Genomic DNA, 12,203 nt, shown 5'->3' with positions numbered 1-12,203 from the left:
TAAATATATAGATATGCTATTAATACTTGTAATTATTTGGTAATTTTGGAAACATTTTCAATAAATAATGGGAAAATTAAATACAACAAATAATAAATACTGTCAGATAGCACCATTCTATATGGTTGATTGCACCATTTGTATATCAAGCAATTACAAAAAAATTACATGTGCAAACAAAGCAAAAATAAATTTGTTTCCATTAAAATGATCCTAAAATTGACTCTATAGAGTGGTAGTGTAACTCTAGTCAAGTGCCAAACTCTTACTTAGTGTTTAAACTTGAAGTAACAGAGCCACTCCTCCTAAGGTCCATTTGCTTGCTTTCTCCTTTGATTTTAGGTTGAATGTCCAAACGTAAGTTGGTCCTCGACTTTTTGTCTTGTATACTGGACATTCATATACATTTCTGGCATCCATTCGATCTACTGGAATAGCTTTAATAAATATGACTGGCATTGGTGATGCCAATTCTTTTAGGCGTGCCTCAGCTATCATTCCTGTCTGAAGGTCCCATCTGGCTCCCTCCATAAATAATCCATGTACATATGCTCCTTCACGAGGCGGGCCAGCCATATCTTCACGATTCTTCTTAGTAACATCACACTGCAAAGCCATACGATCTAATGGCCATTCATTCTTTCTTGCCATTTGCTGCATAATAGCTGTTAGGAATGATTGTGGGTTAAAGAATCCTCCAAGCCACACAGCAGCAGGTAACTGGAAATCGGCAGTCCAATTCTCCAATTCTTTAATTCTCAGCAACAGATCAACATACCAGGCTGACAGCCCAAACAGTGATGGATAGGCTCTCTTGGCCCAGCTGGCTGGGATAGAATCCAAAAACAATGCATTACCAATTTCTTCCATGGCAGCAGTTATAGTCAATTCTCCCTAAAATATAATTTGCAGCTGATTTGGTTAGGTTTTTACTTTAAATGAAGGAAATAAAGATAAACAAAAAAAATTGATAAGATTTAACACTGTTTCCAACACAAATCATTTAGTACATGAAAACTGAACTAAAAATAACATTTTTATAATCTGTTCAGAACCGTTGCAAAAAATCCTGTCTGATGAGGCTAAACTGCCTAAGTAAAGAATTGCAACAATCTACCCTCTTTTTTATCTGCAATCTTGCTTTTGTTTTTTTCCTCCAATATAAAGTTAAATAATAATCTGTTAATTCTATTTAACATGGATTTTCATATATTTGGTAAAGAGATTAACTCGGGTTGCTGCCTTATTGATATTTATCCCACATGCACTTTCAATCATTGGATACATAAATGAAAATAAGTTTAATTCTATAGGTGCCTAATGTTCACCTTCAAACCAAGATTCAGTTCCTTTAATGATCTCCTAAGTTCACTGCTGAGTACATTCATCCTTTCACATTCTTGGAAAGCCACTACAATGTAAGGAGTTCTCTCTTCTACAGGAACTTTTGCCATTATTTCCAACATATTAAACTCCTCCGGTAACTTATCTAATATTTCATCCAGAATTCCTTTAATCTGTAAGTACACAATAAGAGATATAGCAATAGAAATATATTCCTTGACTAGCATCATGATGTATAAAAAGACCAGGATATAAAAACGTAATTCTTTAAACTACTTCAGTTAATTTTTGACTTTGTCAATCATTTTTTGAAACACAAGATGATTTTTACATTTAGATGGAAAGACTATATATTATCATAGTTGTAAATTGGATACTGTTTTGGAGGACTCAGCAGTAAATAAAGCACTGATTTGTAAGTGGAACTAACAGTTATTCATACTGCATTTTGTTAAATGCATTTCCTCAGACATTATAACCAGGTTTCAGAAAGATATTATAAGAAAATATGTCAGACAGTGTCTTTATATAAGAGTAATAAAAGTAAATGTTTTGTCATAAGGCCAATTAAAATTAATTGATAGCTTTTCATCTCGGTCTACCCTAATTTTTTGTATTTAAAAAAGTTCGATATCCAGATTTTGTTCATTTCCTTTCAATACTGGCAACTGTCCTGATAATTTCATTTCATTCAAAACATCCTGTTGCAAATTTCAGTTTTTGTATTTCTTTGAGTAATTAGCCAAAATTATTTAGTCAATATATTCAGTTGCTTTAAGATGACTACATTATCTTCTGGGAAGAGATATTGATTACGGGAAGGGCCTGAAATATTCGAGATACAAGTAATATTAAAGCGGTGTCAAAGAACGCAAATCGCAGTTTGTTACAAATTTCAGTGATTAGGAAACCGTGGATTTTTTTATTTATACAATGACTTTGTGTCAGAAATATTTATTTTTAGAATTTGAAAAAGTATGCAGAATTTTTTATATATACATGATATAACCTGAATATTACCATTGCATATGAAGATCACATTATGAAAATTAAAAAATAAAATCCTCCTAACAGTCGTATTTTTTTCAACAAGCTGGCCGATGAAAATCTACTAATTAATTTGAGTTGGTCTAAAGTGGCTTTATTATAAAATTGGTTGTGATCTTAAAAAAGTCTTCAAATTTATACATTTGTCTTTACGCAGATAGTGAATTAGATAAGTATATTATAAAAGGGTAAAGCTTCTACTCCAAAAAAAAAAAATGAAGTTGAAACAAAAGGGTTTTGAGATTTAAAATAGTCAACCAAATACAGTTCCTTGTATGATCAAGGTGAAGGTTATATTATATTGTCAAATCCATCTCTATCGATATACATGCAGCATGAAGTATCAAAACAAAATTTATTTCTTTAATAAAAACCAGATAGAATATGGGTACTCAGTTCACATCTGATGTTTACAAAGATAAGGCAATATAAAATACAGAAGTAAATTTATAAGGAACATATATAAATTGACATTTGTTTTTGAGATTACATGCTGATAAAAAAAAAAAAATGTGCCAGTCCTTCAAGAAAGAGGGGTGTGGTCTCCAAATAATATAAGCACAAATGGCCAAGTCCATGTTATGGTTTTGGAAACCCCCAAAATCACTGTTCACAAAAGAATTAGTTTTCATTGAACATATTGAAAAATTCAAAGTATCAGCAAACTGGAAGTAGGTTTACAGATCTGAACAGTGTTCAAATGTTAAAACTTATCACTGTCAAGCTCCTGACCACATAGCAAGTTATTCTGCTGCTGATAAAGTCTGGATAAACTAATAAAAAAATGCAGGACCGAATAGAGGGAAAAATAAAAAGGCAGGACAGAGATTACAACTAAAAAAAATGCAGGATAAAGATTTTTCATCCTAGCCCCACATAAAAATCAAATGGTAGCTCCCTTAGGAGGAGTGCATATAGTTAGACAAAAGAGAAAATGGATACAACATTCACCACAAATTCTCTCTTTATTTAACATGGGTATAAAAAGTTCTTGGGTAATTTCTTACTTTTTGCCTTCTGCTGACACCTGCTCCCCTCCAGATCTCCTTAGGTATTTCTTACTTTCCCCTCTCTACTGACACCTGCTCCCCCTCCAGATCCCCATAGGCATTTCTTACTTTCCTCTCTCTACTGACACCTGCTCCCCCTCCAGATCCCCTTGTGTATTCCTTACTTTCTTCTCCTCTCTACTGACACCTGCCTCCCCCTCCAGATCCCATTCCTTACTTTCTTCCCCTCTCTACTGACACCTGCTCCCCCTCCAGATCCTGTTTCTTACCTTCTCTTCTCTGCTGACACCTGCTCCTGCTCCCGCTCCAGCATCTCTTGGCTGCATCTCAAAAACAGTCCTAAACATGTTCTCTGATAAAGTTGTGAGAAATTCAATTTCTGCATTAGGATGAAGGCCATACAAGTATGGGCTCTCTGGTGGTAAGCATTCATCTATGTAAGCATGGTAACCTTTATAATCAGTATTTGGTGGAGATGGAAATCCAGGAGCTAAGAATAACTCACCATCAAGCTTAAAAAAAAAGACAACAGTGATAAGAATATATGTCCATAGAACACCTTGCTCCGCTCACACTATCCAATGTCCATGTTAAGTGAACCGTGAAGTCAGGGTCAAAATCGTGAAAAGTCAGATGATTTTTTAAAATTCATCTCACAATGACCAAGTGTGTAGTAAGTTTCAAGTTGAAGTGACAAAAATTTCATGGTAAACTACCTGAACCCAAAACTTAAACCTGAGAATGTACATTTTTCCCACAATCAGATTTCTTTGTTCAGTGAACCATGTAATGGAGGCAAAACCATAATTTGGCATATAAACATATTTCAAAATTCACATAATAATGAATATGTATGTGTACTATTAAAGTTTCAAGTTAATGTTACTGCACCTTCATGGTAAACTACCTAACCAAAAACTTTTACCCTATATAGGAAGCTTAGACCAGAAAACATAAACAATAAATCTATTCATCCAAGTTATGTGTCATCTTTCAAGTACTAATGATAAAACAGTTTAACAGAACATTGGCTATGAGCATGATAATGGCTTGCAGATCTTTTCCCAAAATATTTTACAACTAAAACTCTTCCTTAGACAAGAACGTTTTGGTATAACTTGCAATCAATTTTAATTGTACAATTTTTTTGTGAAATGAGTAGCTAGCTGTTATACATACAATAAAATACATCCAACATACATTTATTCATGATGAAAAGTACATGAAGTATGTACAATTCTTCTCTATCTCCGGCATTATTATTGTACGTACCATGATTGGATGCATATAGACCTCTAGATATGTCTTATCAAGACGCCGATCCCAGTCATCTGTGATGTGACCACCATACATAATCTCACCAAACAAATACCTCAAATCTTCCCATGGCACTTTAGAATTTGCTTCTAAATAGTTATACAAGACCATAGCACTAATGGTTAGATCTCCATTATTGAATGGGTATGACCTGTTCCAGCCTTGTGGTCCAAACTTACGCCTTTCACAGACAACAGCATGGAAATAACAAAGGGAGAATAAAATAACCTTGAATTCCGTCTCTTTTGAGCACATTTCCAAGCTTTCCTGTAAAGAATTTTTAAAATCATTAAGAATAAACACAATAAAAAATGGATGCTAAAATATCAAACATTTAGGCCATGCAAAATGGTTACCTAGTTAAAAATTAAATAAGTTGAATTCCTTGTGTGTTGCAAGATGTCAGCAAGAAATAAGAATTTTTTCTGAATAACCATGACCAAATCCAAATATACACATCAAAATTTGTTAAGTCAGTTGTGTATTTAAAGTCACATCATGATCTTAGACACAAAATAGATCTAGATTTATATGAATAATATAAAGCCTGTGTTAATGAGTTGAATATTTATTGTTTAGCCAAAATATTATTACAAAGCATGTCAATAGATTGCTGGCCGGTAATTTCCTCTGTGCTATGAAGTGCATGGACTTGTCTCAATTCCAAACTTGTTCCTATAAGAATCTAGCAACTTACAATTTTGATATCTAGCAAGCTTTAATCATTTTCATATTGAAATGTACTGTAGTCATTTCAACCATTACTTAACTTTCTTTTGCAAATACAGTTTCATTTTGTACTTTTGAAATTTCAGATTTCCTGTAATCATTATTTTTTCTATTCCCATTTTAAAATAACATAACTGAATACATCATATCTATACATCAGTTGTTTGGATGGTTGACTGTTAACAAGTGTGCCATTCCATTTATATATCAGAAGCTTTAAACTGTGCCATAATATAATTGGAATTTGTTCAAACACATGTATAATAGCAGAGTTTGCTTCTATTGCTGTATTGGCATCTACAAACATGAAAAAATGTAAATCAAGGACTAGATAAAAATCTTTATATATGCTAAGATTAAAAGGTAATTATTTTGAAATTTTGCTGCTTAATAGAAGGAATTAGTTTTGCCTCTGAAAATAAAATAAACAAGAATGTGTCCATAGTACACAAATGCCCCACTCACACTCATTTTCTATGTTCAGTGGACCTTGAAATTGGGGTCAAAACTCTAATTTGGCATTAAAATTAGAAAGATCATATCATAGGGAACATGTGTAGTAAGTTTCAAGTTGATTTGACTTCAACTTCATCAAAAACTACCTTGACCAAAAACTTTAACCTGAAGCAGGACAGACGGATGGACGGCCGGACGGACATAGGGACGAACGGACCCACAGACCAAAAAACATAATGCCCCTCTACTATCGCAGGTGGGGCATAAAAATAAAATTCTTGCTTACATGCTACTCTGTTAGGACAGTAGGAGTCCAAATAACTAGAAATTAATTTGGTGCAGACTTAACTTTATTATGTTTAATGTTCCTTTCTTGCTCACCATCCAAATGCTGCTTATATGGCAGTTATGAAATCTTTTACAGTACAGCATTGTATTAACTTTATATGGCAGTTATGAAATCTTTTACAGCACAGCATTGTATTAACATTATATGGACTAATATATGTACAACCAGAACAATTCATTAGGCATCAAGTGGGGCTTTATAAATTCTGAGATAATTATATATACCTTAATTTAAGTTTGTAAATACATGTATACAAATATCTTTTTGTATTCAATGCTGTTTTAATATGGGAAATTTAAACAAGCTAAAATTTACTTTTGAAAATTTCCTGAAATTATCACATAAATTCTGATCAAACTTTATACCTGATTAAAGTTATCTAAAGCTTTGTGAAGATTAGCAAACATTCCTGTTGGAGGTTCATTGGTGATTTTGATAGCACTCTCAAGAATTCCTTGTGGCATAATGTGAGATTCAGGTGTGCCTGCAGGTTCTGCACTAATAAACACACGATAATCGGGATTACTATTCTCACTATACTTCTCTATCTTCTTTTCTAATGTAGGCAGCCACTTGGCAACTAAATGTACATTCTGGAATGATAAATGTCACCAATAACTGACTAATTGTATTCAACCATAATTTCGGTCATTTTGAAATGACTTGAAAGTTAGGGCCCTTTTTTTTCACTGTCAAATTCATACTAGATTCACGGCATCAACAAAGTTATAAATATTGACAGTTTCACCACATTTACTTCATAAAAAGATTAACTTTTCTAAAAACTTCAAGAGCGATTTACGGAATGCAACCGTTTCAAATTGAAATGATTTTAACGTCTTAAACTGTAAATTTCTCAGAAATTGACCACCCTACTTTCGATTTTCAGAAATGATAAAATCCCGAAGTTTCAAGTTAATCCCAAATTACAAGTTATTCCAGATTCATCGACTTTGTCCAAGACATAAGTCATTGCTGATATAAACTTCATAAAAATTTGGCAAGAATTTTATAAATTTTTTCCACAAGGTGTCTTACAGATGTTGATATAAGTGAATTATTTATGAGTTTAAGTTTTCATACATCCTTGGCTTTCAAAGTTTTTTTATTTGAACATTCCTGATGAAGGTAAATCCTGAAACATTTTTCAGACAAACCAAAGTTATAAAGTGTTACTTTCATTGGGTACGATTGTTGATTACACTAAATTTAATCAAAAGCTAACCAGTATTGCTCATTCTGGTTTTGTTAAAACTTCCTGTTATTTTACCTTTTATTGGTAAATAATACATGCTTTCTTTCAATATACTATATGAACATTTAATATTTCATTTCAATGTAATTTTTTTTTTCTTCAAAATCAGTGTATTGTTTTGTGTGCATAAATGTCATTCTGCCCATCAAGGGCCCTTAATTAATTGGAAACAATAAATATTCTTATTTTTATACCAAAATATTCCTCTTATCTGTTTCAGAGAATACCATCTACTGAATGACTTTATTATCTGCTTCTTTTGACTAAAATTCGAACAGTGATTGTTTGTTTTTTTTAGATAAATTTATCATAAAAATTCAATATCATCATACAGCTTATATAATATGATTTGTGTAGGTTGGTGGTAAAGTGACATCCTTAAGGGGCTTAATGAGGTTTTCATTAGCTTGGTGCAATAAGGCAGCCTTGGTAGTGTTCAGACTTACCTTGCAATTAGGGGAATGTACAGGAATTTACAATTAAATTTTTTAACATCAATTTTCTAAATTTTGGAATAGGCATCCAAAAAATTAAATTGCACTTAGAAAAAATGAATCCATGAATGAATAATGTTCTGCAAAAGTGTATCGTTTAAAAAAAATCAGTGAAATCCATCTTGTTTATTTCAAACACTAGAACTTACCTCTAAGACAACCCAATGTCCCTTTTCTGCAGAAAGATCCATAAATTTCTCCGCAACAACTTCTTGACCTTGTCCAAGGGAGATAATATGAAAGTTGTCATTATCTTCTGTCCATCCGATCTTTTTACCATGCATTTCTACATCTTTCAGTGGATTTACGCCAGCAGATAAGATGAAAAACATTGGTGTAGCTGGACCGGATTCTTCATATGACTTGGCAAACTCCACTCCAGCACCGCTTGTGTACTTTCCTCCAAGTTTTTCTTCAACAAATGTTCTGTAAATAGCAGTTTTATTCAATATATTTTACATAATCAATGTACTAAATTGGCAAGCATCAAAATTATACGATCTTTACTTTTTTTGAATGACTTGTAACAGCCATAAGTGGTCCCTGCACAAGTATTAAATATTACAGAATTGACCAGTATAGATAATGTTTTACAGGGACACTGTAGTATTGTGCTTATATTGGTTTTTGTTTGCAAGCCTCAAGAACATTTTGCCAAATGGCATACAGTACAATAGGTTAGTTCTTCAATGCATATATGTTTCAATAAACCTGTATATGCAAGTTCCAATACCCCACACCTAACACCAATGAAGCTATTCAATGTTTCCAATGATTCCAATATCACATTTTGCACAGGAAATTGAACTTGTGCAAGCTTTTGACAAGACTAATCCTTCTTACAATTTTGATGAGCTTAAAAGATGAAAGAAAAGAGCTATCCAGGCAACAAAAATAATTTGATAATATTTGTACAAGTCCCCTTTCCCCCAAATACGTCTCCTCATGTCCAGTTATACCAATATTTGATCTCAACAAGATTTGCCAACATTTTTCCATTTATGTAAAATTGAGTTATAAAACATGGATAAAGGCCCTTAGATATTATATTCAGATCCCATTTTTGTTGTTGTTGAGAAAATCCAACACAACATGGACACAACAGTAAACTTTCAATCAAATAAAAAAGGATCTACCTAGAAATGTGTGCAATATCCATGAAACAACATAGTGGTGACAAACATCAGGTGTCTCATTATACCCTTCACAACTGCCTTGTATGAACTAATAACTGAATAGAAATCAAACAAATACTGTTAATGGTATAAAAGTTATTGGGAGTGAAAAGCCTATGTAAAATTAAAAACCATATGATATTTATTCACAGTTGGACAAGGAGATTTTTATGTAGTTCCCCCTGTCCCCTTCACCTTCATTTGCAGAAGATATAATACAATACATACGTAACAGCATAAGTCATTCTGTCAGGTCGTAAAGCCCTCATCATACACAGTTTCTGTAGAGATGTTTTATTTTTCCATTCCTGAGGGAACTTCTCTTTCTCTGGAGCTTCACTTTCCACAAACTTCTTCCATCTTTTAGCAGACCCTTCAATATCACGGTCTAAGTTTCGGAAATCATCCATTCCAGACATAGCCTATACAAATATAATTGGTAATCATTTCAGCATAACAGCCAGGAAATAGTGCATACTCCTGTTAAATGCTGGGAGAGAGGAGGAGGAGGAGAATTCAATTAAATTTTTTGGAATTGAGTTACTACAAGAGTCTAGATTAGGGCTATTCCAGGAAAAAATGTAAGGGGGTGGGTGTTTTTTTAACACCACCATCCACAATTTTCATTTTCATTTATAACAGAATTGTATTTGCTTCCAACCCTTTTACCCAGAGATAAATATCATAAGGTTTCCATCACACCCATACAGAGTTCCAATTTCCCATGCGTTTTTTATCTGCCTAAGGGCAAAAACAATAAAAAACTTTTTTTTTGTTCTTTTAAATTTATTATAAATATCTTAAAGAAAGGAAGGCTTAAAATTAAATATTAAAAAGGAAGAAGGAAAGTTTGTGATGTTATATTTCCTTTACATTAAAAATAAACAGCTGCGCCATGAGCGCATGATACGCCCGTCGTCTTGTGTGTGAATTTTTATGCAATAAGCATAAATAGTTTCTGACATACGGCGTGACATGCGAAAACCCCCCTTTTTTTGTACAAAAAACTCAATATCTCTAAAATAAAATTTTGAATCATAACCAAAAAGTATACAGATCTTTAGATTAATATAACTAAGAAGTGTGTAAAATTTTAAGCAATAATCATAAATCGTTTTTGAGATACGGCGCGACATGTGTAAACCCCCCCTTTAAAAAAAAAAAAAAATCAATATTTCAAAAATAAAATTTTGAATCAAAACCAAAAAGTATACAGATCTTTAGATTAATATAACTAAGAAGTGTGTAAAATTTTAAGCAATAATCATAAATCGTTTTTGAGATACGGCGCGACATGTGAAAAACCCCTCCCCCTTTTTTTTACAAAATACTCAATAACTCAAAAATAAAATTTTGAATCATCACCAAAAAGTATACAGATCTTAAGGTTAATATAACTAAGAAGTGTGTAAAGTTTTAAGCAATAATCATAAACTGTTTTTGAGATACGGCGCGACATGTGAAAAACCCCTCCCCCTTTTTTAACAAAATACTCAATATCTCTAAAATAAAATTTTGAATCATCACTAAAAGTATACAGATCTTAAGATTAATATAACTAAGAAGTGTGTAAAGTTTTAAGCAATAATCATAAATTGTTTTGAGATAAGGCGCGACATGTGAAAAAAAAAACACACACCTGTTTTAGTTACTAAGTCCCGTAACTCAAAAAGTTTTAATCTTATTTTCACCAAAAAGTATACAGATCGTTTGACCATCATAAGAAACAACTATGTTAAGTTTCATGAAATTTGGATTAGTCATTTTCAAGTTACGGTGTGACATGTTTACACCGGACAGACAGACGGACAGACGGACAGACAGACGGATGGACGCCGGACAGACGGACAGACAGACGGATGGACGCCGGACATTTGTATACCATAATACGTCCCGTCAAAAATTTGACGGGCGTATAAAAAATTAAAATTTTTTATTTGTCTTCCTTTAATTTTTAATTTGTACTACATGTTTACGTTTGTAATTATATTCACTTTTAATTCATTCATGCAACAATTACCACCCATTATCAAGAAAACAAAACATGTGGTATTCATCAACTAACAAATGACAAATTTATTTGAAAATTTTGTGTTTTCTAAATGGTGTTGCTGATAAGCCGATTTTCAATCCAAAATCATTTTGATGTGATTTCTTGGGCATCGTTGTAGGACTGCATATATCTAATAAGTATAAAATTTGTATGTGACATTGTCTTTTGATAATTTGTAGTTGTAGAAATAACTCACCTTAATTCCTCCCCAACTGTTGTTACTCATGAAATCAACTGGTGATGTCACGTTAGGAACAGCTGGAAACCTCAGTAGAAAATCCAGCTCTGAAGTGCTTATTTCTTTACTGGCCAATAAAATCTATCAACACACAAAACTTCATCATTAGTGATATTTAAAATATGAAGATTACTGACCAAATTATTTAAAAAAAAAAAAACAAAAGTAAACCTGTCTCTGCTTGTACCAAACAAACCATATCATAAGACCAAATATATTTACTGGACAAATATTTTGCAATTTTGAGATAAAACTATGGTTCATTTTTAATGTCCCAAAAGGTTGATTCCCTATGTGTGAAACCTCTGCTTGTCAACTTTCCAAAAGGCCAGTAAGAAACATTTATGGCGAGTAGGTGGCGAGTGATATTTCCCTGGATTGTTGAAGTAATTTGGCAGTCACCAGGCCTTGAATTGTCAACAGTTTATGAATTTAAAGTCTGTTGACCTTATTTTAATGTGCAATGAAATTCTTCGCTAAAATATTTGTTGGATGAACAGACAAGGTGATTGCATGTAGTCTCCACTTCTACAAAGGGGTATAAAAAATACTGAAGTGTGATTCAGTGAGTTGGTATACCTCTTACATACTATTGATGTTTGACATACAGTCAAACTCGGTTGTGTCGAAAACGCGGATGAGTCAAAGTAATTTCTAGGTCCCCGTAAAATTCCTGTTTGATCAATGCATAATTACCTCTAATGAGTTAAACTCGGTTGATTCGAATACTCGGTTA

The 12,203-nt window shown here is 32.8% G+C and overlaps 1 protein-coding gene across 1 annotated transcript in view; it reads right to left on the bottom strand.

The window, feature by feature from the left end:
- LOC127729279 (dynein beta chain, ciliary-like) overlaps positions 1–12,203 on the bottom strand; it is a 126,904-nt gene continuing 114,701 nt past the window's right edge. Inside the window, exons 42-49 of the mRNA XM_052237012.1 lie at positions 11,426–11,548; positions 9,405–9,598; positions 8,151–8,427; positions 6,618–6,845; positions 4,674–4,985; positions 3,671–3,913; positions 1,329–1,517; positions 1–894 (exon numbers count right to left, since the gene is read on the bottom strand). Of these exons, the coding sequence (XP_052092972.1) occupies positions 277–894; positions 1,329–1,517; positions 3,671–3,913; positions 4,674–4,985; positions 6,618–6,845; positions 8,151–8,427; positions 9,405–9,598; positions 11,426–11,548 (2,184 nt within the window). The 3' untranslated portion in view covers positions 1–276. The remainder of the gene's footprint in view (positions 895–1,328; positions 1,518–3,670; positions 3,914–4,673; positions 4,986–6,617; positions 6,846–8,150; positions 8,428–9,404; positions 9,599–11,425; positions 11,549–12,203) is intronic.

The sequence above is a fragment of the Mytilus californianus genome, unplaced genomic scaffold (assembly GCF_021869535.1).
Source record: "Mytilus californianus isolate M0D057914Y unplaced genomic scaffold, xbMytCali1.0.p SCAF_2, whole genome shotgun sequence".
Lineage (NCBI taxonomy): Eukaryota > Metazoa > Mollusca > Bivalvia > Mytilida > Mytilidae > Mytilus > Mytilus californianus.
The sequence above is the reverse complement of the archived record's forward strand: the minus strand, read 5'-3'. Positions and strand labels throughout refer to the sequence as shown.